The 24,118-nt window shown below is 33.5% G+C and overlaps 2 protein-coding genes across 2 annotated transcripts; both read right to left on the reverse strand.

Annotated features, from left to right (window-relative positions):
- Positions 1–1,497: 1,497 nt before the first annotated feature.
- On the reverse strand, positions 1,498–10,829 carry LOC118048441 (probable envelope ADP,ATP carrier protein, chloroplastic). Its single transcript, XM_035058108.2, has 10 exons — positions 10,335–10,829; positions 9,943–9,999; positions 9,809–9,871; positions 9,670–9,726; positions 9,464–9,547; positions 9,167–9,235; positions 8,978–9,090; positions 8,698–8,867; positions 2,940–3,018; positions 1,498–2,431 (listed from the first exon to the last, which is right to left on the reverse strand). The coding sequence occupies exons 1-10, from the start codon at positions 10,698–10,700 to the stop codon at positions 2,317–2,319; spliced, it is 1,173 nt and encodes a 390-aa protein (XP_034913999.1). The 5' UTR covers positions 10,701–10,829; the 3' UTR covers positions 1,498–2,316.
- A 3,358-nt stretch (positions 10,830–14,187) lies between these two features.
- Positions 14,188–18,289, reverse strand: LOC118048440 (vacuolar cation/proton exchanger 3). Its single transcript, XM_035058107.2, has 10 exons — positions 17,922–18,289; positions 17,336–17,403; positions 17,189–17,217; positions 16,091–16,287; positions 15,764–15,976; positions 15,516–15,650; positions 15,244–15,414; positions 15,009–15,125; positions 14,732–14,822; positions 14,188–14,621 (listed from the first exon to the last, which is right to left on the reverse strand). Exons 1-10 carry the CDS (start codon positions 18,186–18,188, stop codon positions 14,551–14,553), a joined length of 1,359 nt encoding a protein of 452 aa, XP_034913998.1. The 5' UTR covers positions 18,189–18,289; the 3' UTR covers positions 14,188–14,550.
- Between the last annotated feature and the right edge of the window lie 5,829 nt (positions 18,290–24,118).

Below are 24,118 nucleotides of genomic sequence, written 5' to 3' on the forward strand. Positions count from 1 at the left end.
TAATGTATTTTAAATGATATTTTGTTAAATAACACTTAATTCTTACTCTATCATCCAATAAAATTATGGATTTTTTTTTATATAATTTTAGCAAGTGTTCATTATGTTAGCTCATAATAGCCAATTTTTTATATTTAATTTATTGATTTATTACTATTATTTATTTGTGTTACAATATAATTAAATAAGAATAGTTTCAAAAAAATAAACTTATTAAACCTAGTCGAGTCTATGTCATGAATCACGGATTTGACAAATTAACCGAAATTGATTTAATATATTGTCAACTTAATATTTATATATTTAAAAGATATTACTTGAATTCTTTTCAATTGAACCAAAATTTTTTATCAATATATTTTTTTGTGTTGCCTTTTAATTCATCAATCCCTGGATAATTTAATTTGAACTTCAAGTTAAGCAAGGACTCAAATCAGAAAGTTTCAATTTTGATGGTAAAATTAAATTTGATGAAACTTTCAAAATATCTTTGTCACATTATATAAATATTATACTATTTTTATATTTTTTAATATATTTACATTAAAATTATTAGGATTATATTTTTTAATTAAAATTTATTTTTGAGATGTTTATAGAATGTTGTATAAAAAATAAATGTTCTAGAGAGAGATGAGATGGGGGACAAAGAAGTTTTAGTTTGAGAAGTGTTTTTTATCCTTATTTTAAATGGTCTTAATTTTTTTGGTATTTCTTCTCGATGCTTTTGTCCATTTTCTCTCTTGCTGTCACTGTCTCTTTGTATACCTCACAAACCCAGCTCAAAAATCCTTCTTTTCCCTCTTTTCTTCCATTATCTCACATAATCTCTCTATTTTAGTGGATTTCGTAAGGAAGTTTTAAGAAAAATGAAGCAGAGAAGCTTCCTCTCTCTCTAAAAACATTCATGGTTATTGGAAACAATATTTTATGGGCTGATTTTTTTTTCTTATTCTAAATATGATATTGATATTTCATTTTTATAATCATGTATTGCCAAAGTTTTTATTCATTTTATTTAGTGTTGATGTCAACTTTAAATTATATTATTAATTAAATTAAATTTATTAAATTCAGTTAAATCATTAATAGATATAATATTTTTCTTACTTTATTAAAAAAAAAAAGCGTCTGAACTTTTTTTTTTTTTTTACATCAGTAAAAATTTAACTTAATGCACCTGTATAGGAATCTCTCTCTTTTGTGTGTCCTCCGTTTCTCTTTTTTATAATACGAAATTTTCGGTTTCTACTAGGAGACGCTCTCTCTAGCTTCACATTCAAGCATCCTTTTCAAAAAAATAAAAAAATAAAAAAAATTGAACTTTCATTCAAAACGGAGTTCTGACTGTCAAATAATTGAAGTGATTTTTCTCTCAAATAACGTCGTTTTGGTTTTCTTCTTCTTCTTATTTTTACGGGCAGACCTCCGCGTGCAGGCCCGGGTTCTGGCCCAAGTATGCATGCCTGACATGAATGAGCCCATAGATGAGTGACCGCCTTTTCCTCGGAACTCCAAAGGCCCTCTTTTGTGGAGAAAGCTTAGAGACCCGAGAGCGTTGACTGGTGAACGTGAATGCTTGCTTAACTGGGAAAAGGACTCTTCAACTCTTTTTTTCTTTATTTATTTTATAAATCAACTTGAAAATATTTTATTATTTATAAAAAATGGTTTCTTCAATAAAATAAAATATCTCAAGATAATAAGGAAGCACAAGTATAATAAAGTATTAATTCTAGAATTTTGGAAAAAAAATTCCTTGATACACTTCTCTTTTATTTGAAAAGAAGATTATAACCGTTATGTTTAGAAACAACGAAGCTCATTCATCCATCTCGAACAAATGAGAGAATTTACCATTCTTTCATCTTCATGCAGTATGACTCCATCTAAATTAAGAAAGTTATTAGGCTAACAATATATTTGCATATCAAATTTAGTAAATTCTGTTTTTAGACGAAGTCGTTTCCGCTGATTTCAAAAAAGAAATCAGCTTCTTCTGTTAGGAAACCTGAATCTAAGATCCTCAATTACACAAAAACATTTTTCATTGATGATGCAATGAATACAACAAATCGACTGGGCCTATATTATAAGCTACCCTGACTAGCACGTAACCATCTTGCGAAAAAAAAAGCCCCAGCAAAACTTACCGGCAGCTAAGAATCCTAGCAAATCATGCTTGCATGCAATTGCCAAAATCATAATTCCTACACGAACATGTTCCTCAAGCGCTAGATGATGCCTGCAACAAAAATAGAGTGGAACCACCATAACGGTTCATAACAATTCAAAGAAATCCATTATCGGGATGGTTCAATTACTGGCATCCTGGCTTTGTTTATGGCGGTTTTTCTCCACAATTCTCTGAAACTCTTTCTCACTGGCTGCAATTAGACGCTTCACGATATCAAAAGTGGTAAGCCTAATGCTGCAGCGGAAGAGAGGAAAGTAGATTCATGTCAGCAAAGGAGGAAATTTGTTATGAAATGAACTCGTTTTGTGGTGGGCCCATATATCCTTCATGTACGGGGAACACATAATCTCCACAGTGCCAACAACATTAGGGCACTGTTAAGAGTGTCTATGAAATTAAGTTTCATAAACCTAGATGGTACAAATTAAAAAAGTCAAAGTGCCTATGGACCAAAGAATTTTACAAAAGAAAGAAACATGTGCCTTTTGATACAGGTACAGACAGCACAATGGATGAGTTGCAAAGCCAAATATGGCACGGTTATTCTTATATGTGGGTTCCATAATTTTAGATTTTCTATGCCAGATGTGATTAACACAGTATCAGCTAACTATCAAATGATCTAGTATTCCCGGATCAAAGAAAACTAGAAGCTCATCAGTTTCCAAACAAAATAAGACATCATATTGAAGGATGTTTCCATGAAAATATATCAAATAATGAAACAGGAATGTAAGCGAACCTGCTATTTGGAAGGTTCTTCAATGCATTGGGCAAAAAACCCCTATACAAGCCTATAACTCCATCACGCTGCACGATTCCTGCATCAACAAGACCAAATTAGATTTGATCCCTCAGTCACCAAAATAAATTGCAAGAGGAAATTAATAGCATATGATTTTGGTTCGATTTAAGATATATGACCTATATCAAGACTTGAACCTTTACCCAAGAGCCCTTAGGATTTAAGTGATACCACTCAAACAAGGGCTACAGCCACATGAAAAATTAAGAGGCACTATTATTTCATAAGACCTAGGAAATCTATGTTGAGTTGATAAATGAGAAATGCATAAGCTGCCTTCCTGTTGAATGCACAGACAGAAAATCACACAATAGATGAAAGCTGGATGTTTAAGACGCAAGAAATTAACAATGAATAGTTCAATCTTCATTAGGCTCTTGCTCTGGTTTATATAGAAGTACCGAGCAGAGAAAACAAGGAAAAAACTTGACATGCTATACGCATGTGAGCTGGAATGGAAAATAACAGAAAACAAATTGAAAAACCAATTACTAATAACAGAAATAGCTAACTAAACAAACTGTGACTGAAATACCCTTTCAAACCCTCCCTTAAGCCTAATTGCTGCAGCAACAATTAGCTTAAGTCTGCAAGATCACAAACCCCAAGTGAATTTCGAAGCCTCTGAAAATCTTCAGCCTTTAAGGGCTTAGTCATTATATCAGCCAATTGATCCCTACTTCCACAGTGCACCAAGTCGATCAGCCCTTCTTTAGTGAGATTTCTCAAGAAGTGATATCTCACATCTATGTGTTTACTACGTCCATGCATCACGGGATTTTTTGAAAGCTTAATTGTGGAACTATTGTCACACCATATGCGAGTGCAATATTCATCATTATACCTCAGCTCCTTTAATATCCTCTTTATCCATATGGCTTGACACGTACACATTGCCGCGGCCACAAATTCAGCTTCAGTTATGGATAAAGTGACAATTGGTTCTTTCTTTGAACACCATGATACTGCACCAAAATTCAACAGGAAGACATAACCACTTGTACTCTTCCTATCCTCCACATCTCCAGCATAATCGCTGTCTGTATAGACCCGTAATTCACCATTCCCATCCTTTCTATAGTAGATACCATAGCTCACTGTCCCCTTCAAATACCGAAGTGCTCTCTTTATAGTCTGAAGATGTAAGTTAGTGGGTTTTGCCATATACCTGCTTACCAAACATGTGACAAACATCATGTCTGGTCGTGTGGCTGTGAGGTACATCAAACTCCCCACTAATTGTTTGAAATGTGTCTCATCTACTGGAGTTCCATCCTTATCTTTGCTGATTTTAACTCCCGGAATAATTGGACTGCTCACTTCGTTACTTTCCAACATCCCAAATTTTGTTAGAATCTCCAATGCGTATTTTCGTTGACAAATGAAAATACCATCTTCCCTTTGCACCACCTCAATTCCAAGAAAGAAATGCATATTTCCCAAGTCAGACATGTCAAATTCTTTCAACATTGAACTTTTGAATTCAGCCAACATGTCATAGTCATCACCAGTGAAAATTAGATCATCAACATAAACACTAACAATCACAATCTTACCCCCTTTACCTTGTTTTGTGAACAATGTTTGCTCACTTTCGCATTTCTGGAATCCTTCCTTAAGAAAGTATGCTTCAATCCGGTGAAACCAAGCTCGCGGAGCCTGTTTTAACCCATACAAGGCTTTGTGCAACTTGTAGACCATCTGCTCCTTTCCTCTCTTTATGTATCCCTTTGGTTGTTCAACGTAAACATTTTCGCATAACTCCCCATGAAGAAAAGCAGACTTCACATCAAATTGGCCTATTTTCCATCCCTTCTGCGCAGCCATGGATATAATCATCCTCACTGTATCCATTCTAGCTACTGGTGCGAATACTTCAGTATAGTCTATACCAGCCTTTTGCGAGTACCCTTTTGCCACCAGGCGCGCCTTGTGTTTTGCAATTTCCCCATCTTCATTGTACTTGGTTTTATAAACCCATTTTACCCCAATCTTTTTGACATCAGCTGGTAAGTCTACTAGTGACCAAGTGTTATTTTTCTCAATGGACTGAATCTCATTGTCCATTGCCCGTACCCACTTCTCTTCTTTCACAGCTTCTTCATAGTAAACTGGATCCTCTGCTGCCATCTGCATGACATACACCTCATCTTCACTCAAACCTTCTCCATCCACATAATCTGTCATCCATGCTGGGGCATGACATGTTCTCCCTTCAGTCTCATCATTACCCCTTTCTATCACAGCAGTAACATCTTCATTTCCTTCTACCTCAACTTCAGCTGCAACTTCAGCTGTAACTTCATTTTCCCTCACACTTTGTTGGCCTTCACTGCTGCTGACTTCTTCACTTTCTTCCCCACTGTCAGTTTCAACAGCCCCTTCATTTTCTCCTTCTTGATGCTCACCCCATTCTAGGTCCAACAGAATCTGTTCCTGGAATTTTTCACCCCAATCCCACTCCTTCTCTTCTTCAAAAGATACATCCCTGCTCACCACCACCCTCTTTTCTATAGGATCATACAACCTATAGCCCTTGGTCTCTTCACTGTATCCAAGCAGAATACAAATGAAGCTACGGTTGTCCAGTTTGCCCCTCTTTTCGTGTGGAATGTGGACATGTGCAACACATCCAAACACACGAAAATGTTCCACAGTAGGTTTCAACCCAGTCCATGCCTCCTGAGGTGTCACCTCTTTCACTGCTGCAGATGGACATCGGTTCAACACATAGCAGCTCCACATTACAGCTTCAGGCCAAAAACTCTTAGGCATCTTCTTGTCTGCCAACAAGCAACGGACCATGTTCATCATGGTTTGGTTCTTCCTTTCAGCCACGCCATTTTGTTGTGGCGTGTATGCAGCAGTTAACTGCCTTTTGATTCCATTTTGCTTACAGAAATCAATGAACTCCTTTGAATTAAACTCTCCCCCATTGTCTGTTCTTAAACACTTCAAAGGTAGTTCTTTCTCCTTTTCAACTAGCTTATGAAAAGCTTTGAATTTCTGAAATGCTTCACTCTTCTCTACTAACAAATATACCCATGACTTTCTGCTATAATCATCAATAAAACATAGCATATATCTCTTCCCCCCATTAGACCTTGGTGAGATAGGACCACAAATATCTGCATGAATTAACTCTAGTGGCTGTGATGCTCTCCATATGCTTTTCTTAGGGATTATATTCCTACGTTGTTTGCCTACAAAACATTCTGTGCATGTCATACTTGCAACTTTAAAATGGGGAAATCCACGGACCATTCCCTTTTGTTGCAACAGCTGCAATCCCTTGGCACTTAGATGGCCAAATCTCTTGTGCCACAGACGAGGTAAGTCCATGGAATCTACTTGCAAACACCTATGAACATTTAAAGCTCTCTGCGTCTCAGCCAACAGAATAAACATTCTGTTGGCACTCATCATGGTCTCAATTATAAGTCCCCTTTCAGGGTGATAAATTTTGCAAAATCCACCCTTAAACAAAATCGCTAAACCATTCTCTTGAAGTTGCCCAATGCTCAACAGATTATTAGAGAGTTCAGGAACATGATATACTTCATTCAAAACATGATTCACTCCATTTATAACCAATATCACATTTCCTTTTCCAATTACCTTCATTCGGTTGTTATTTCCTAACTTGACAGAATGCAGAAAACTAGTGTCTAAGTTGGTAAACATACCTTGTTCCCCACACATATGGTTTGAGCAGCCTGAGTCTAGAAACCAAACATCATTTCGGTTTCTCTTCTGCAACCCAGCATGTACCATTAACAGCCTCTCCTCTTCTGGATTCAATTCTGTGTACCTTGAACCTTTGTTCTCCTCATCAATTCTTCTCTGCAAATTGGCATGTTCTTGGTTCGATTCTGTATAACATGGGTCTTTGTTCCCCAAATCAGCATGTGCCATCAACAACATCTCATCCAGTTGATTCAATTCTGCATAATTGGCTTCTCTGTTCAAACTTGGACATTCATATTGGAAGTGTCCAAGTTTGTGGCATTTGAAGCATTCCACTGTTGCTTTATTGTAAACTTGAGGTCCTCTCCCACGGCCTCTTCCCCTGAAACTACTCCTCCCTCGGTTTCTACTCCCAAATCTATCATCATAAATTCTTAATGCCTGATCATCACCACTTCTGTGCCTTCTAAATTTCTGTTCGTGCACGAGCAATGAGCTTTGCAGCTCATCTACTGAAAGCTTGTTGATGTCGTTTGACTCTTCAATTGAGCAGACGATGTAATTGAAGTTTTCAGTTAGAGTACGCAGTATCTTTTCAACAATCTTCCCATTTGTCATGTCTTCTCCAAGATTCCTCATATCATTCGCCACCAACAGTACTCTCGAGAAGTAATCAGTCACTGCTTCCCCAGGTTTCATCTCTAATACTTCGAAATTTCTTCTAAGGATTTGGAGTTGTGCACGTTGAACCCTAGCATTCCCTTGATACTTGATTTTCATAGACTCCCAAATTTGCTTCGCAGTATCCTTCTGGGCAATTGTTTTCAAGATTGACTTGTCAATTGACTGGAACAAGTAATTCTTGGTCTTCAAATCCTTCAATTTCATCTCCTCCAAGGCTTTCTTCTGTACTGTCGTCAAAGCTTCTATCGGTGTTGTTTCCACCCATCCTGTCTCAATGACGCTCCAATATTCCTTTGATCGTAGCAGATTTTCCATGAGCATGCACCAATGCTCGTAATCTCCATCAAACTTTGGGATATAAGCTTGTGCGTAATTGTTTGAATCTGTTGCCATCTCTCCTCACTCGGTGTTTTGGGTTTTATGGTGTTTATGAAGGCTCTGATACCAATTTGTTGAATGCACAGACAGAAAATCACACAATAGATGAAAGCTGGATGTTTAAGACGCAAGAAATTAACAATGAATAGTTCAATCTTCATTAGGCTTTTGCTCTGGTTTATATAGAAGTACCGAGCAGAGAAAACAAGGGAAAAACTTGACATGCTATACGCATGTGAGCTGGAATGGAAAATAACAGAAAACAAATTGAAAAACCAATTACTAATAACAGAAATAGCTAACTAAACAAACTGTGACTGAAATACCCTTTCACTTCCATCATTAAGAACCTCAAGAAACAGCACAGAATTTGAGATGCTTCATCCAGTCAGAAACTAGAAACATGTTTTCTTTTTAATAATATTTGGACAAGTAGGCATAGAAGCAGTCCCAGAGATGTCCTTAAAATTTTCAGAACCAAGGTATTTAAGAGAAAGAAATGCAGCTCAACAGGTATTGTAAACAGATTTAAAAGTTCTTTTAACTTGAATTAACATTACCCTGGCATTGGGTTAAGACCATAGCATATCATGAGCACACAAACAGATTTAAGGCTCTTTCAACATGAACTAACATGCCCTTGGGCATCGGCTCAAGAGACAAGTGGCTAAATTGGAGTTTTGTGGAGTGAATGATGGGCTCAATAATCAATAATAAACATAAGCATTAACAAATGAGAAAAGCTAGATTGTCTATTATGTAATTTATGGCCCTTTTGCTCTGCTGATATTAGCATTGCTTGCACTCTAAGCCTCTCTTAAGTGTCCCATTGTCTACTCACTCACAATGTATCTTGGTTCATTACCACTAGAACCCTTTTATGGTAATGTCAGAGACAATAAACATCTCCATGCATGTCTGTTCTCTACATTTTTGTGCACCTTACCTGGAAAGGCATCCAAAACTGATTTGTAAGGGGTGCCCTTCATTTGCATTTGTCTTCTTACTGTATCCAAAGGATAACACGTGAGTGTTGCAACGGCTGCAGACACCACAGCTGTCAGTAGAGATGACTGAGTCTTCTGTTGATATTTCTCCGGCAGTGACTTCTTCACCCTGTTGTCCAAAGGGAGTAACATCCAACACTCGTTTTATGTTTGCTTTCTTTTCCAAAAACAACTAAATAAAAAATAAATAAAAGAAGCTCTAGGCATTAATGTGCTCACAAGTCAAAAATGCAAAAGTTGACGGCAATATATGGAGCAATGCCAAGAAGAGAAGGCCCAAGACCAAAGTAAAATGACGCAACTCCTTCCTCTCGTAACATTGTCAATGCAATCTGGACATCATCAATACTCTTCTGTTCATAAATGATTATCTTGTCATTAAACATAGTCTAGTAATCAATATAATACCTCAGACATAGTGCGATAGCCTGGATCAACCGCTAAGCGTAATCTCAGGACATCCAAAGGATATGTCACCTGAAAAAATATACACAGTAAGATAATTTTAAGATTCAAAGGCATGTAGTACTGGATACATATTACATTTTTTTAAATGGAGCAATACAAAATTGGATGTCTATGCACACAGTAAATTTTTTAAGAAACAAATTCATGTACTTCTTTGAGCACAAACACTATCCCAACAGATAGCAATATAATGAGAATTTCCATTTCCATCTCCATTTCCATTGATGAATTACTCACAAAAGTAGATGTCATGCCTGCACAAGCACCTGCAGCAAGTCTGCCAATAACTGAAAGCTCACCATCCTTTCCCTTGAACAATTTCTACAAATTCACATACAAAAATAAATAAATAAATAAATCAAACAAATGCCCAAAATAATAGCAACTCCATTATTTATAACACTTTCCTAGTACTTGCTTAAACACATTTTCACTAGTATTACCTTGTAAGTTTCATAAGCCAAGAGCTGGACAGCACTATAAGGTATGATCCGAATCACCTGAAATATTCACCATAAATCCCAAACTGGAAAACAAAACCTTATCCTAATTATTCAAGAAAGTTAAAAATCTGCCAAGCACCTGAGGAAGGTTTCCTTTCCAGTACCCTTTAACTCCTCCTTCTTTCCCTATCATCACTATTGCCTGCAGTTAATTGACCAATATGCAACTTCGTTAAGAAAAACAAGTAACCGACATTGAAATTTGCTACATACCTCAATGAAACCAATTGCCTTCTTAGCACTTTCTTGCCCGGCCCGCACTCCATGAGTCTATAAACACATCAAATTAGCATTATCAGCGTTATTGATAATGTTACTAATTAGCAATTACCTTGTCGATAATTGAAACCTCTACTGTTTAGCATGAATAATAATAATAATAATAATAATAATAATAATAATAATAATAATAATAATAATAATAATAATGCCATATACTTTTTTTCTCAGTAACCAAAATAGAAGCTACAAAATCCACAATTTAGAGAATTCTACATTAACTGCTCAAACTCCATTTTCTCAGTAACCAGATAGCAACATTGACGACTCGGGACCTCGAAAAACAGGTGATAAAAATTGAAGGCACAGAAACTTAAGAACAACACCTGCATGAGTAGCTTTATACGGTCAAGCGGAGCCGTGACAGTCTTCGCGGCGGCACCAGCGACAGCTCCAGCGGCAAAAATCGCAGCATCTCTTGGCACATAAGCCAGTATTGCTAACGGATACTTCAATAGCTGAGCCGAACTAGGTGCGAACTCATTTCTTCCATCTTCCTTCATCTCCGCCATTGAAACTGAAGCAAAATTGCCAAAACTTCCATTATTGCCACCACTCCGGATTCTGCAACTGAATTGCGCGTTTCTCCACAGAGGTTCGCGGTCGTACGTGGTTTCAGAGAGTGAAGAGTGGGAAGTCTTTAAGTTTGGTAACGTCTGGAAGGATAAAATGGCTCTCTCTTCTTCTCTCATGGTTTGAAATGGTAAGCTTGAGAGTTTGTTAGGGGCAGAGAAGGGATAAGGTAGAAAGATAGTAGCAGAACGCAGAGAGAGGGAGAAGAGCAAACTTAAACAGAAGGATCTCTTTGGATTTTTAAGTTTTTAAGCAGAGTAGAGTGAGTGCCTTTGTTTTATTAAAGATTTGGTGTGTGCGGGTCTATCTAGGGATGATGAAGCACACAGCCTGATTGATTAGAAATATTTCTTCATTGATAGAGATAGGCAAACTACATTTTAGTTTTTATTTAACCCCTATAAGTTTATATATGCTTCATTTCATCCTATTACTTAAAACATTTTCAATATTAACCCTTTTTGTTCAATTTGCTCCCTAAACCCCAAGAAAGCTTTTAATATTACTCTCACCCTATTATATTAACATTTTTAATATTCAATTCTATATTCTAAAGAATTTATAAAATCCTGGCAACAACTAGAGGGTTTTTTTAAAAATGTTTTGTATTTTTTTTGTATTGTTGTTATGAAAGTGTAATGAATTCTAACACGTGTATTATATGGAAATGTGCAAGTATTGGGAGCAAAAATGAAATATTGAGAAACCATGGGAGTAAAAATGTTATTAATATTTTGCCCCCTCTATGCGCGCCTTTGGGCCTTCTTGGTTGTTCAGCCTTTGGACACGACCAAATTGCAATGACAAATCATTTGTTCGTTCTTCATTTGTTTATAATTTGAAATAATAATAATAAAAAAGATTTTTGAAAACGATGGCCACACAGGCCGGCTTCATTTAATTTCGAGATGGTGGCGACGTGCTCCATTTAACTGTAGATTAAATTACTTTTCAAAATATATTTTTTTAAAAAAATATTATTATTTTTAAAAAATATTTTTTGACATATCAAAATAATTTAAAAATACAAAAAAAAATTAATTTAAAACAAAAAAATAAAAAAAAATTTAAATTTTTTAAAAAATATATTTTTAAAATATAAAAACAAATATGAAATGAAAAGCAAATATGAGACTACATTGTCATGACTCATAAGTGAAAAAAAAAAAAAAAAAAAACTAATGTATAGTGTAATAAAAGACTATGACTGTTAGGAGAACATTTTTTTTTAATTAATTATTATATTATTATAAGATAGTCTTGTACTTTGAAAGATATGTTTTTTTTTTCAACAATTTTTCTTTTTTATATTCATTAAAAACTATACCAACAAATATGTCACTCAAGGCATCTCCAGCCCAAGAGCCAAATCAAAAGCCATAAGAAAAAAAAAAATTGTCAATTAACATATCATTTCCTGTTTTTGCAGCACATTATATACTTTAACAGGGATTTGTCATGGATTAAATATTTTTTTCTAACAAAACAAATTATATACACATGTTTTTGTAGTTAAAAAGATAATAAAAAAAGTTTGTGTATACATATAATTAAATAAATTAAGAATTATGTGTTTTAATAAATGAGAAAAAATCCATAAATGAAACTAAAAATAAAATTGAAAAACTCAAGAGACAAATTATAGATTAAAATATTTAATTTTGCAAGACGAGATATTTATTCAGTTGTTTTTGCTAAATTTATTTATTAAAATAATTTTTTTATTCAATCAAATTAACGATAATATAAATAGACATATACATTAAATTGATTAAATAAATAAAAGGAAAAAACAATACTATGTAAGGCTACACGTATTAGAAATATTATATGAAAATAAATATTTTTATTTTAAAAATAAAGTTCATTTATATAAAAGACAAAAAAAAAAACATAGATAAATCATAAAAACCTTTTAAAAATTCAAATGCATACAACATAAACAAAAAATAACCATCATTTAATAGATGCTCTATAAACAAAATAAAAGAGAGAAATAGGTATTAATCTAAATACATATAAAAAATCATTAATTAAAAATATATAAAAAATAATAATTTAAAAATGGACTTGTTGGGCTGGCCGACTTTGTTAGGGTTAGGCCTTTGTTTTTGTTTTCGCACCCGCCCCAATTTGTTTTTTTTTTAATGAGTTAGATAATGTGCCGTCTATATTATCTAGTTTTTGGTTACTATAGTGTCCAAAAAAACAAGGCTTGTGGTTTTTTTCAACCTAAAAATTAAATTTTTGACTTATTTGTTTTACCCAAAACACATATAAAATATCATAGGCAACTTGATAAGTCTATTTATGACCTAAAATACCTAAAAAACAATCTCAAAATTCAAAATCAACTCGAAACAAATTTTTTTACCAAGATCATATATGTTTTTTTTTGGCAATTTTAAGGTAAAAAACCTCCCTAATGTGAGCTCTTCTCATTAAAAGAAACAAGTTGACATCAATTTTAACCGTTTTGATGGTCAAAATTGGTGCTAACAAATTTTTTTTCTCTTTAGTGTCGGATTTTTGGTGACTTTCTCACCTCTTTCACATTAGGACCAAAAAATAAAGAAAATAAAGTTTAGGATCAAAATTAATTTTCCTTTTAATTTTAAAAACTAAAGAGATCCAATATCTATAATTTGTAAAGTATAAGGACTAAAATATATATTTTGCCCAAGCTTTTTAAAACCACTAATTCCCTATGTGTTTTTTAATTTGTTCCCCAATCTTTCAATCTCACTCTCCCACAATAAATTAGCTTATAATTTGGTTCAATAAAAGCGAAATTAGAAAAAAAAAATATAAAAAAATGGCATTGTGAACAATCTTTTCACAGTCTCCCCATTCTTTCCTCTTGAGCTTAAAATTATATCTATTAACTGTCTTATCACCTTATTAATTATTTAATTATGATAAATTACTTGAATTAATTAATTAATTGTATAATCAATAACATGATTATATTATAGTTCCATGTAAGTAGTTGTATATTATCAAATGAGTTGTTAAAATAACATTTTTCAATGGAGTGCACATATAAAAAAGGTGATATTTTATACTATTTAAAATATCATATTAATAGTTTGGCTCTTTCAAATGATTTTTGCAATTAGAGATGCTCTCAAGATACATAAATGAAAGGACTATAAAATAACTCCTCCAAGCCAAATTTTTGAGACCCAATTTGAAAGCGTGCCATTTTACCAAAACTTGAACCCTGAGATCGTTTGGAATTATACCACACCCAACTTTTTTTTTTCTTCTTCTTATCAGAAGAACATTAGGGTTAATTAATTTACGGCATGAGCCACTCATTTAGTATTCTTTGTGTTTTTCCATCAACAAGTTTCTGAAATTCAACTTCATAATAGGAGAGAGCAGAATTAAAGGATGAAAGAATAAAACAAATAAAACTATTCGTTCATTTTAGGCAGAACCCAATATGTTTATCAGATCATTTAAAATGTTTATATACTCCTTTTACTTTATTTTAATTTTGTGTTTTTTTGTACTACAACTTCTTGGGATCTCTACATGGCATTTCTTACATCGCTAGCATCTGTTCTTGAAAAAGATGATCAACAATATAGATTAATCAAGTTGCAAACACAAACAATTAACTCTTCTCATTGACTAATTATTTTGCTACAAGACTGATTAATAACCCTTGTGCCATATGCCAACTTCTATATATTGGCATAAGATACAAAAACTCGGTTGCAAAAACACCCAGAAATCTATAGATTACATAAGCTGTGGCCTCTCTTCTTAAAGCTACAATGGCGCCTGGCATTTAAGCTTTGAAGGGATCACAAGTACGTCATCGACAAGCAAAATGCAAAATATTGCTTGCTTTCAGGCAGGCATGCAGGCCAGGACAGGTGGAGCAAAATGAAAGAATAACAAATTCATCCAATCTGTTGATGATGTTTTGATGCTGGGATCTTCATTCTGGGAGCAACCCTAAAAAGGCCGACCTCGGATGACTCCGACCTCGGAATTGACAGTACCCACGTCGATGACATTCCCGTGGTCTGAAAAAGAATAAAAATACAAAATCTGGTTATGAAATGGAATTGCAATGGATGGAAGGGATAGATTTTAAATTCTTAACAAAGCCTCTACAAATTTTGCAAGGCCTTACTCAGTGGTGTTTTGGATACGAAAAAGCATGCTGCAATAACAACGTAGCACAGCAATAGAGTCAATCCTTTCAGGTAATGAGAAGTACCATCCTGTAACAAATAAAGCAATTAAATCTCATTAAAAATCAAAGGGCTAACCTGCATAAAATGAGCTATATCAAGTTTCAGTGATTTAAAAATAGAAACGGGAGATTCCATTAATCAGTATTCTAAAAAGTAATCTTGGTGTTATTAGCTTAACTGATAAAGAATTGGTTAATTAGTAGCATATATTACCTGTAAGGTGAAGGCTGTGGTGATTATTGATAGCGCAAGAGCACCAGTCTCAAGGAGATTGAAATTAAGATCCATATTAATGCCCAACATCCAAGCAACAACTACACAGAGTGGAACCTGAAAGTCATATAGCAAATATAAGTTATGACTTGATTCAGACTTTTCATTTTTTCAGAAAAGGAGAAAGGTTAGGTCGGAAGATCGATACCCTTTGAGTTTTAATTATGAAACTCACCACAAACAAAGAAATTTGAGTAGCAGAACCTAGTGCAACACCCAAAGATATATCCAACTTGTTTTTAAAAGCAAAAATGACTGCTCCAGCATGTTCAGCCGCATTTCCAACAATTGGCAGCAAGATAATGCTAATGAAGCTGACAGAAAGGCCCCAAGATTCTGAAGCATCCTGTGAAATAAAAAAGGTATATTTTTCAGTTCATGCCACAGTAATATTAAAAGTAGCTAAGAAGCTTACTTTTACAAGATGCTTATTAGTTTAGTAGCTACCTCGATTGTCCCCACAACATATTCTGACAACAAGGCCACGACAGCAGTCATTCCAACCAGCCAAACTATTCCACTCCAGAATCCTATCACAGGTGTTTCTTCTGAATTCACATCACCATCGTCTTCCTCCGAATCCTGATGAGTTGCACCATGTAATTAATATCTCAGCTAATCTATCTTGAAGAAACTTCAAATACATTTTAATCACACCATTCAGATGGAAACGGATTATTAGACCAATTAATCACCTCTTGTGCTTCAAATAATTGTCGGTGTGTCACTAACTGAAAAACGATGTATGTAATGTATGCAACCAGCATTACAATGCTGCTTGCTCTCGACAACTGCAGTGTTGGGACAGCCGTGAGGGAAGCAGAGGCTCCAGAAATCCGAAACAAAAGTGGCAACATATGGCACAGCAATGCCAAAAGCAGAAGCAGTGCGTTCACATCAGCTTGTCTCTGCTCATTCATTTATAACCATGTCAATGTTATGATCAAACTTTGGCCCTCATATAATTAGAAGAGGAGGGATTCAGAACTAATGAACTTTTCAGATTACAGCAGCTAGCTTACCCTATCATATTTTTGTTCCTTTCCAAGGTTGACAATGCCACCACAGAAGAGCGAGGTGCCAAGAACTAATAGCAGGTTTGATAGTATGGAACCCAGGAGTGAATATTTCACCACTCCGACTTTGTGTTGCCACAGTGCAAAAATTGCTATTATCAGTTCTGTAGCATTGCCGCATGTTGCATTCAGTAGCCCTCCCACTGCAAAAACAAAGATATATAAAAAGGAATTGAATTCATGGTTACTTGAGTTTCCTTCAATAATTTTGAAATTTCCACACAAGCATGTATGATGTATTATTACAAGCCCAATTCCAGCAAGGTTTTTCATGTACATGGATTAACCTTATACAAATGCACCAGTGATGGCTGGATTTTTACTGGCTTAGGGTTCTTATTTGCAAGGCTGACAAAGCCAATTAGGATCAACAAGGACATTGATCAACCATTATTTTCATGGTGCAGGCTCACTATCTGTGAGTCTGGGTGTGGGCACATCGCCTTTTTTATTGGTGCAAAGTATGGGAGTCCAAAAACGATGCTAATCATGTCTTCTTCTTTCTGTCTAGGATCTTTGAAATAATTAACATGTATATGGCTAAAAAGATTAGGGATTATACTAATGTGAAGAATTCTTCATCCTGTTGAAGTGGCAGATGACTGAAAGAAAATGACATAGCAAGAAGCTTTTTGATGATACGTGACAAAATCTCTTCTGTTGGTAGATTGAATTCCTCATGGAGTCTGAATCACATCCCCAAGAAACAACTATCAGTTTTTGTATTTTTCTTGTCACGAGAAAGGCTTAGAACCGAATGGATCCCATCATTTTTTAAATTAATTTAGTTTGATTCCTGAACTCTGAATGATTTACGAGACCATCTATGCTGATTTCTTAATGACTAATTAAAATAATTTGATGTTGAAATGTTGGCCTCCTCTTACATAACTAGAACAGTGTGTATATATATATATATATATATATATATATATATATATATATATATATATTTTGGCTTCCATGCACACAGTTTTTATCCAAAATGCAAATCATCAGCCATGTATTGAAGACAGATAAGAAAACTGAGAGGTTGATCAGTACCTGTTGGACCGGTGTAATAAGCAATTTGCCTGCAATTTTTGGAAACAAAGTTGAAAACGATCAATCCCAATTCTACTTTTAGCATGGTTGTGTGCAGCTATAAGATTGAAAATCAATTAATATTATATGATATAAATAGTCCCCTACTCTGTTATAAAGCTGATACGTTCGGCAAGTGGGGTCAGTCCAAGTAAGCTCAGAGCAAAAATCCAGGGCTGGTACGTGAAATTAATAAAAAACACTGTTAGATTGAAACCAGTAAAGGAAAAGAACTGAACAGAACTAATTAAATCTTTTCAATTACGTCTTAGTTCATATGAATGGCAATATTAGCAAACATATTTAATATTAAGATCTTACAACATACTCAAAATAAATAAATCATAGGAATTTAACATTTTCACCCGGTGCTTCACAGAGCCCTCGGTCATATATATGATTGACGACAGGAATTCAACAGATTCTTGAAGGGGTGGTGCGGTGCAGTGCATTCAAGTGCAAATGCAACAGCTCATTTTTCCTTTAATTAGTTATCGGATTAATGTGCTGATCAGTGGATCAATTCTAATTAGTCTATCATCATTAAGTTCCATTTGAGACAATCGCCATAGACATGTAATTAAGATGATTTGATCACATAAAATGATCGCCTCACACGCCAAGGTGCCCAAACCTTTCTCTTTTATTGTGCAAACCCTAAAAGCTACTGAAATATAGGGAAATGGATACTTACTCTCCCAAAGCCATAGCATTGAGCAGCAATGGCCAGTGGAATGGCAGGAAAAAGAACTGAAAGTTTTGTCCCCAAAATGACCTCTTGAAGATTAGTTAACAAGAGTCTAAGCATTCCACATTTTACTTTTGACACAAGAGTGAGGTCTGATTTTTTGCGCAGTGATGAGGATGACATGTTGTGTGCAGTCCTTCCATGTCTCATCTCCTTGCTTGAGCCCTTAAGGTTGCCATTCTCCAAAAGCCATGGTTCTTGCAATGAAGCCATGCTGGGCTTGCAACAAAACCAATGATCGATATCACTAAATTGTAAGAAGTAAAGCAAGACAGTGGACTCTTCTGTTTCTCTTTGTTCTCAGGGTTTGAAAGATACAGTTATAAATAGGAGCTGGAATATTACGATTACTTTTGTATGCATATATACTGCACCTTCCAGGAAATTTCGTATTTTGTCCTCATACATGTTGGCAGACGTGGCTAGGGTACGATAATTTCTTCAATTATTATGATTTTTTTGTGAGAAAAAAAAAATTATATTGATGAATTATTGATTTTCGGTTAATAGAAATAAATAATTGTAGATGACAATGTGAAGTTAAAAAGAGCTGCGCTCTAGGATTATAAATCATAGCTAAGAAAACTGATAAATATAAAAGATATATATTAATGAAATATTTTAATTGATAAATTATGGTAAACTGAATATTATTTATCAATAAACACTAATAAAATATTTTCTCAATATGTATTAAAAAAATTATAATGAAAAAAAAACCCAAAAGATACAATGATTTGTTATTTTTACAGGTAAAATTACCACCAGACTTAAATCTATCAATAAATTTACCAATAATATTTAATTTATGACTCGATAAATTACTCTCCTCTCTTCCTCTTTCATTTTTTCTTTTTTCCTTCATTTTGTTATGCAACAAACATCACAACCTTTCCTAATTTTATCACAAATCAATTTTTCACTACAAATCCAGCTACCCCAACACTTATTTTATCAGCATTTATGTTCCAATTTAAATTTTATTAAGGATTTCTCATTTCAAGTAAGCAAAACTATTCATTTTTTATTTGAACTCAATTTTAAAATGTTATTTTTTATTGTATATTTTTGTAGTTTATGTATATTGTTTGGGTGTTTAATTATTTTATAATTTTTTTCTATAGAAATTTGTCGTATGAATGTATGATTATTTGAAATTTGTTTGAAATTTTATAAAATTGTATTTGTTAGTAAATTGATGGAATTTAATTTAAATTTGTGATTTAGATGTTTTGTGAGATGAAATAAATAATGATTTATTTAATATGTTCGTTTTATATTTTGTTAATTTTATTGTTGAGTTGAAATTTTTAGTAAACCTATGAAAATTTAAATTTATATAAATAATTAATAATAAATTAGTTATATTATTAAAATAATTTCAATAAAGCTCTGTCAGTGTATGTATTTTAAAGAATGAAGAAAAAATCCACGATTTGATATCATAGAAAAAGAATTAAAAATAATAATGATTGTTAAATTTATTTTTCAAAATAACCGACTTCAGAAGATGTAGTAGGCATTAATGAGCACAAGTTCCGTATATATTACATACTCCGCCACGTCCAGATTCTACAACTAGTGTCGATTGTGACCCCATAGGCATTAATGAGCACAAGTCAAAAATCTTAATGCATATGGCTTAAAACTTTCCTACAACTACATCGAAAATGGAAATAAAAAAAACAAGGCAGAATCAAGAACCAATGACCTCCACTCTCATCTTCTTAATTTCCGAAGTAAGACAACCAAGAAAAATCAAAAGACATGGACGCGGCGAGGAGATAGATAGCAACGTGTCTGAAAGTGTAATTATACTTATTTTTTAAATGAATTTTACTTAAAAATATGTTAAAATAATATTTTTTTTATTTTTTAAAAATTATTTTTGACATCAATATATTATAATCATTTAAAAACTCTTAAAAAATATTAATTTAAAATATAAAAATAAAGAAAAGTTGTTTATCCCTTTGTAATATGACATCACCACCTCTCACTGTCAGTGTGTTGTAACCACATTGACTAATCTAATGCGGCGAGATTTGTCTTTAAGATGAAGGGCTGGTTTTGATCTGTCAATTTTCCTTATTATTGCGTGATTAATTATAACCTGTGGTCTTGAGCTAAATCTTGGGAACTCTAAACTCGCACGTGATATCTTTTGAATCATTCTCACATTATCCTGCTGCAATAATTCTTGCAAAAAAAGACACTCATGTTGTGGCAGTATCCTCCAAGAAAGTAACGAGTTACTAAGAGATTATTTGGTAGTGAGTTTGAATTTGTGTTTGCTGAAATTTTAAATTTTTTTAAAAAAATTAAGTTTGGTTTGTACTTTTTGGATCGTTTTGATGTGCTGATGTTAAAAATGATTTTTAAAAAATAAAAAATATTATTAACATGTATTTCGGCACGAAAAACTATTTGAAAAGTAACCGCTACCATACTGCCAAACATACTTCTAAAGACTCTAGACTGAGCAGCGAAAACACTTGTAATTTATAATAGATTTTATTAAATATAAATTCAAATAATTGATCCAATATATTCTTGTGAATAACCACAATTATTGAATATAAATATTAAACTAAAAATCCATGTAAGTATCTAGAAAAATGGGGTACTTATTATTATTTCTCTGTGGTGGTAAATCTCATATGATTTTGTAAGAAAAAGAATTTGTCCATTCAAGGTTTGAAAAAGGCATGGAAACACGTAAGAATTATTGGTATTTTATCGCCGATGAAATTTTAATTTATACAAGGATATGATTTAAGAAATATATAGTATATAAGAGTCCTATAATATTGATAGGTATATATTCTCAAAGTTATAACACATGCAGTTTATATTTTATTATCTAGTGATAACTCAATCTTAAATATGTAATGCATCATTGGCTTCGTGCAATAATTAATAACATCTACCTGGTGTCAAGAATCTATTTGAACCCTATAGCGCGTGCGTGCGCGTGCATGTGTGTATAAAGAACTGTATTTGAATATTTGCGTTAGCAAGAAATTCTTGATACGAGATGTGTGGCCAACCGATTTTAAAAAGCGAAAAAGCCAAGTCAAGGAAGGCAGACAGAAATTTCCGATGAACAGTTTTTGGATTAATTAAGCCTTCCAATGGCCTATATATTTACCAACGAAGCAAGTTGAGAAATTTATAGTGCAACTTCGCCGACCTGAAATCTCAATTCCTTCTTCGCCACTCTCTAGGGCACAGCCGTTGAAGTTATTCTAGTTACATCCTCTGTTGCCATGAATTTTAACTTCTTTTTATTTATTTATTTATTTATTCCTGTTTTATGTTGACTATGGTGTGATCTGCTGAGTAGAAAATCATAGAGAAGCTTTCCGTCATTAATTAAACGTCTCGCCACAAAATATATTGAAGGGTTTCGGGGGGTCTACAAAGCTGGTAGACTGAAGATTTTCCGAAGAAGTTCTTACACCAGCCACTGAGGGACCTATATATCCATGTGGGTAATGCAATTATCAATTTTTTAGCAATTACTATGAGAAAATTTTACCCGAATTTTTCTTTTTTTTCCTTTATTGAAGTGAACTAAGTTTATAATTAATCTACTTCTGCTATTCATCAAAAAAAACAAAAAAAATCTACTTCCTCTGCCCTCACTAAAAAACACCCAAGTCAACATTCCTCCCCCGAATGCATATACGCTATTATAATCTTGTGTTTTTTTAATATAATATTAGATAAGTAATATGAAATTGTTTTGGAAATTTCATCCGCAACTTTAATTTTTAAATCGAAATTGTTTTCACCCCTTGAAGTTTCGTTGACAAAAACAATTATGAGTTAAAATTCTAACACCCCTCACTCTTTTCTATTTAAAATTAAATCATCAGTCTCGTCCAACATACAATTAAAAAAAATTTTTAGGTAACTCGAGGTATGATTTATTCTTATATAATTTAATTTATATGATGCAGTTACAAATATTTTTGGGTGGTGAATTTTTATTTTTATTTAATTATTTTATAATCACGAAATAAATATTGTTGTTTCTCTCCCTCTTTTCTTTGCATTTGCTCTGTAATTCTTATCCGGAAGCCTGGGGAGGTGAGGAATGAAAGGCAATAAAGAGAAAATAGAATTTGTGGTCGTTGTCTTCATAATTAATTTATGCAAAAGTTTCTTCAATTTACTCATTAATTCCAAAAGCACCACTTGTATAATACTCCCATCCAAATCTTGCATATTTAACGTGTACCCTACGATATCCCACAGGCCAAATCCCAATGTTTGCCCTACATGCATGTGTGCTGAACCCTAGGCAAGCAGCTTCTGCGAAGCTTCCTCCCTCCCTCCCTCAATTTAGGTAATATTGCTTCCAAATCCTGGCTTAACTTCTAAAATCCCAATTTTTGAAACAAAAACCCACACTTATTTATAAAAGATACAGGAATGCTAGATGTGTTAATTTTTAATCAAATTAATTCTCACAAGGTACGTAACATAAAGGTCTCTTGGTGGAAGCCGTTTGTTTTAAATGGATTTGTTTTTTGGGCAGCGGGGTATATGTAGATGTATACTATGGTTATCTAATTATATGTGATTATCAAGTTCATGTTATTAAAATCAGGTTATGTTAGGTATTGTGACTTTGAAAGTATATTTAAATAATATTTTTTATTTTTAATATATTTAAAAACACCCAAAAATTTAAATTTAAAATAAAAATAGTAGTCTCGGAATACATGGTTTATAAGAAGACAAATCCGTGCAAGAATATATTGTGTTTAAGAAATAGACACGTCGAATAATACAAATCACATATGGTTAGAGTGCGTACAGACACACACACACAAAACTGAGACGACAACAATTACGAGGTCGGGCAATTTCCTCGAAGTTTCGTCTTCGTATAAAGGTCGGCAGACAGGGCCCACCCTTTTGTTTGCTTTGCATGTTATCGAAGGATGACAGATGTCTTAAAACAGCTTAGGTTTCCTGTCAATGGGGTAACTCAACGAGTGGTTTAAGACATTCGTATATACGACGTAGTACGCAACAGCTTCAAACTTCAAAGACCGACCATTGATTCTCAAGTTGAATTTGTCCGATGTCACAGCTGAAATATCTTCCAGTGGAGCCCACCTCAAAACTACGTGTCATACTGGCAGTTTACGCAGACATGAGTAGTTGATGGAAAGGACAATGAAAATGAAGGAAAAGCTAAACAGAAACGCAACCTCTGCCGAACTGAATAATTTGAATTCAATGCATCGAACTATTATAATTTTTATATTTAGGATAAAATAATAAATTATATAATTACATTTAGTTATACTATTGAATTAAATTAACAAATTTTTACTATTTTGTCAATGAGAGGAGTGAATTCTATAATATATGCAGCTGAGATAAAGCCCCTCTGTTTGCTGGTTACAAAACTTGTTCCAAGCAATGCATTTCCCTTGAGAGCTACTATTGCAGTTCCATTCACTCTGATGGTGAACTTCTGCTTATGATTCGGAGTGCTATGAAAACACAAAGTTGGACAATGAGCTTGATACAGAGGGCATCCATTTTCTTTCTTTCCCCGATTAGAGTACAATATGTTTTATAGTTGGATCCGGAAGAAAATAACAAAGAAGTTCACGTGTTTTTTGTTTGTAATTAATGCACAACTTGAAATAAAATAGTATTTTCGATCTTAATTTTAAGAGAAATTAATTCCCCTCATTTACTTTTGTCTATTTTTTATGATTTGAATTTCATTTGGAATTCAAATCAATACCCTAATTATAAACACATGATTTGATTTAACCTGGAAATTGAATTCAATTCCAAGAATTCTAAACGGCCTGTTAGTCTCCAAACCTCATTTTAGTTGTCCCTAGTCAATAAATCAAGATAAATATCGTACATTGCTCTTAAATTTGTGAGTTTCATAGTTAATTTATGATTGTTTAAGTTTTTTATTAGATTATTGTTTAGGGTTGAGTTTGATATTAGAGTTTGTTCATTTAAGATAAAATACGATTTAATTATTGTAATTAGGTATGATTGCATGAAATTGATTATGTAAATAACATCAATTAAGTAGAAGTTATATCAATTAGGGTTTGCATTGAATCTTAGGGTTAATTACGTTAAATTAAGGA

Source organism: Populus alba, chromosome 6, assembly GCF_005239225.2.
Source record: "Populus alba chromosome 6, ASM523922v2, whole genome shotgun sequence".
In the NCBI taxonomy this organism is placed as follows: Eukaryota; Viridiplantae; Streptophyta; class Magnoliopsida; order Malpighiales; family Salicaceae; genus Populus; species Populus alba.

Bases quoted from the DNA above. Each gene is read 5' to 3' on its own strand.
- LOC118048441 (XM_035058108.2), bottom strand. From the start codon at position 10,700: ATGAGAGAAGAAGAGAGAGCCATTTTATCCTTCCAGACGTTACCAAAC. The intron at 9,091-9,166 runs GTATTATATTGA...GATGATGTCCAG, and splicing joins GCTATCGCACTATGTCTGAG to ATTGCATTGACAATGTTACG. The intron at 2,432-2,939 runs GTTCGCTTACAT...CTTCCGCTGCAG, and splicing joins AAGAACCTTCCAAATAGCAG to CATTAGGCTTACCACTTTTG.
- LOC118048440 (XM_035058107.2), bottom strand. From the start codon at position 18,188: ATGGCTTCATTGCAAGAACCATGGCTTTTGGAGAATGGCAACCTTAAG. The intron at 17,404-17,921 runs GTAAGTATCCAT...TTCACGTACCAG, and splicing joins AATGCTATGGCTTTGGGAGA to CCCTGGATTTTTGCTCTGAG. The intron at 14,823-15,008 runs GTAATATATGCT...TATTTGTTACAG, and splicing joins CCACAGCCTTCACCTTACAG to GATGGTACTTCTCATTACCT.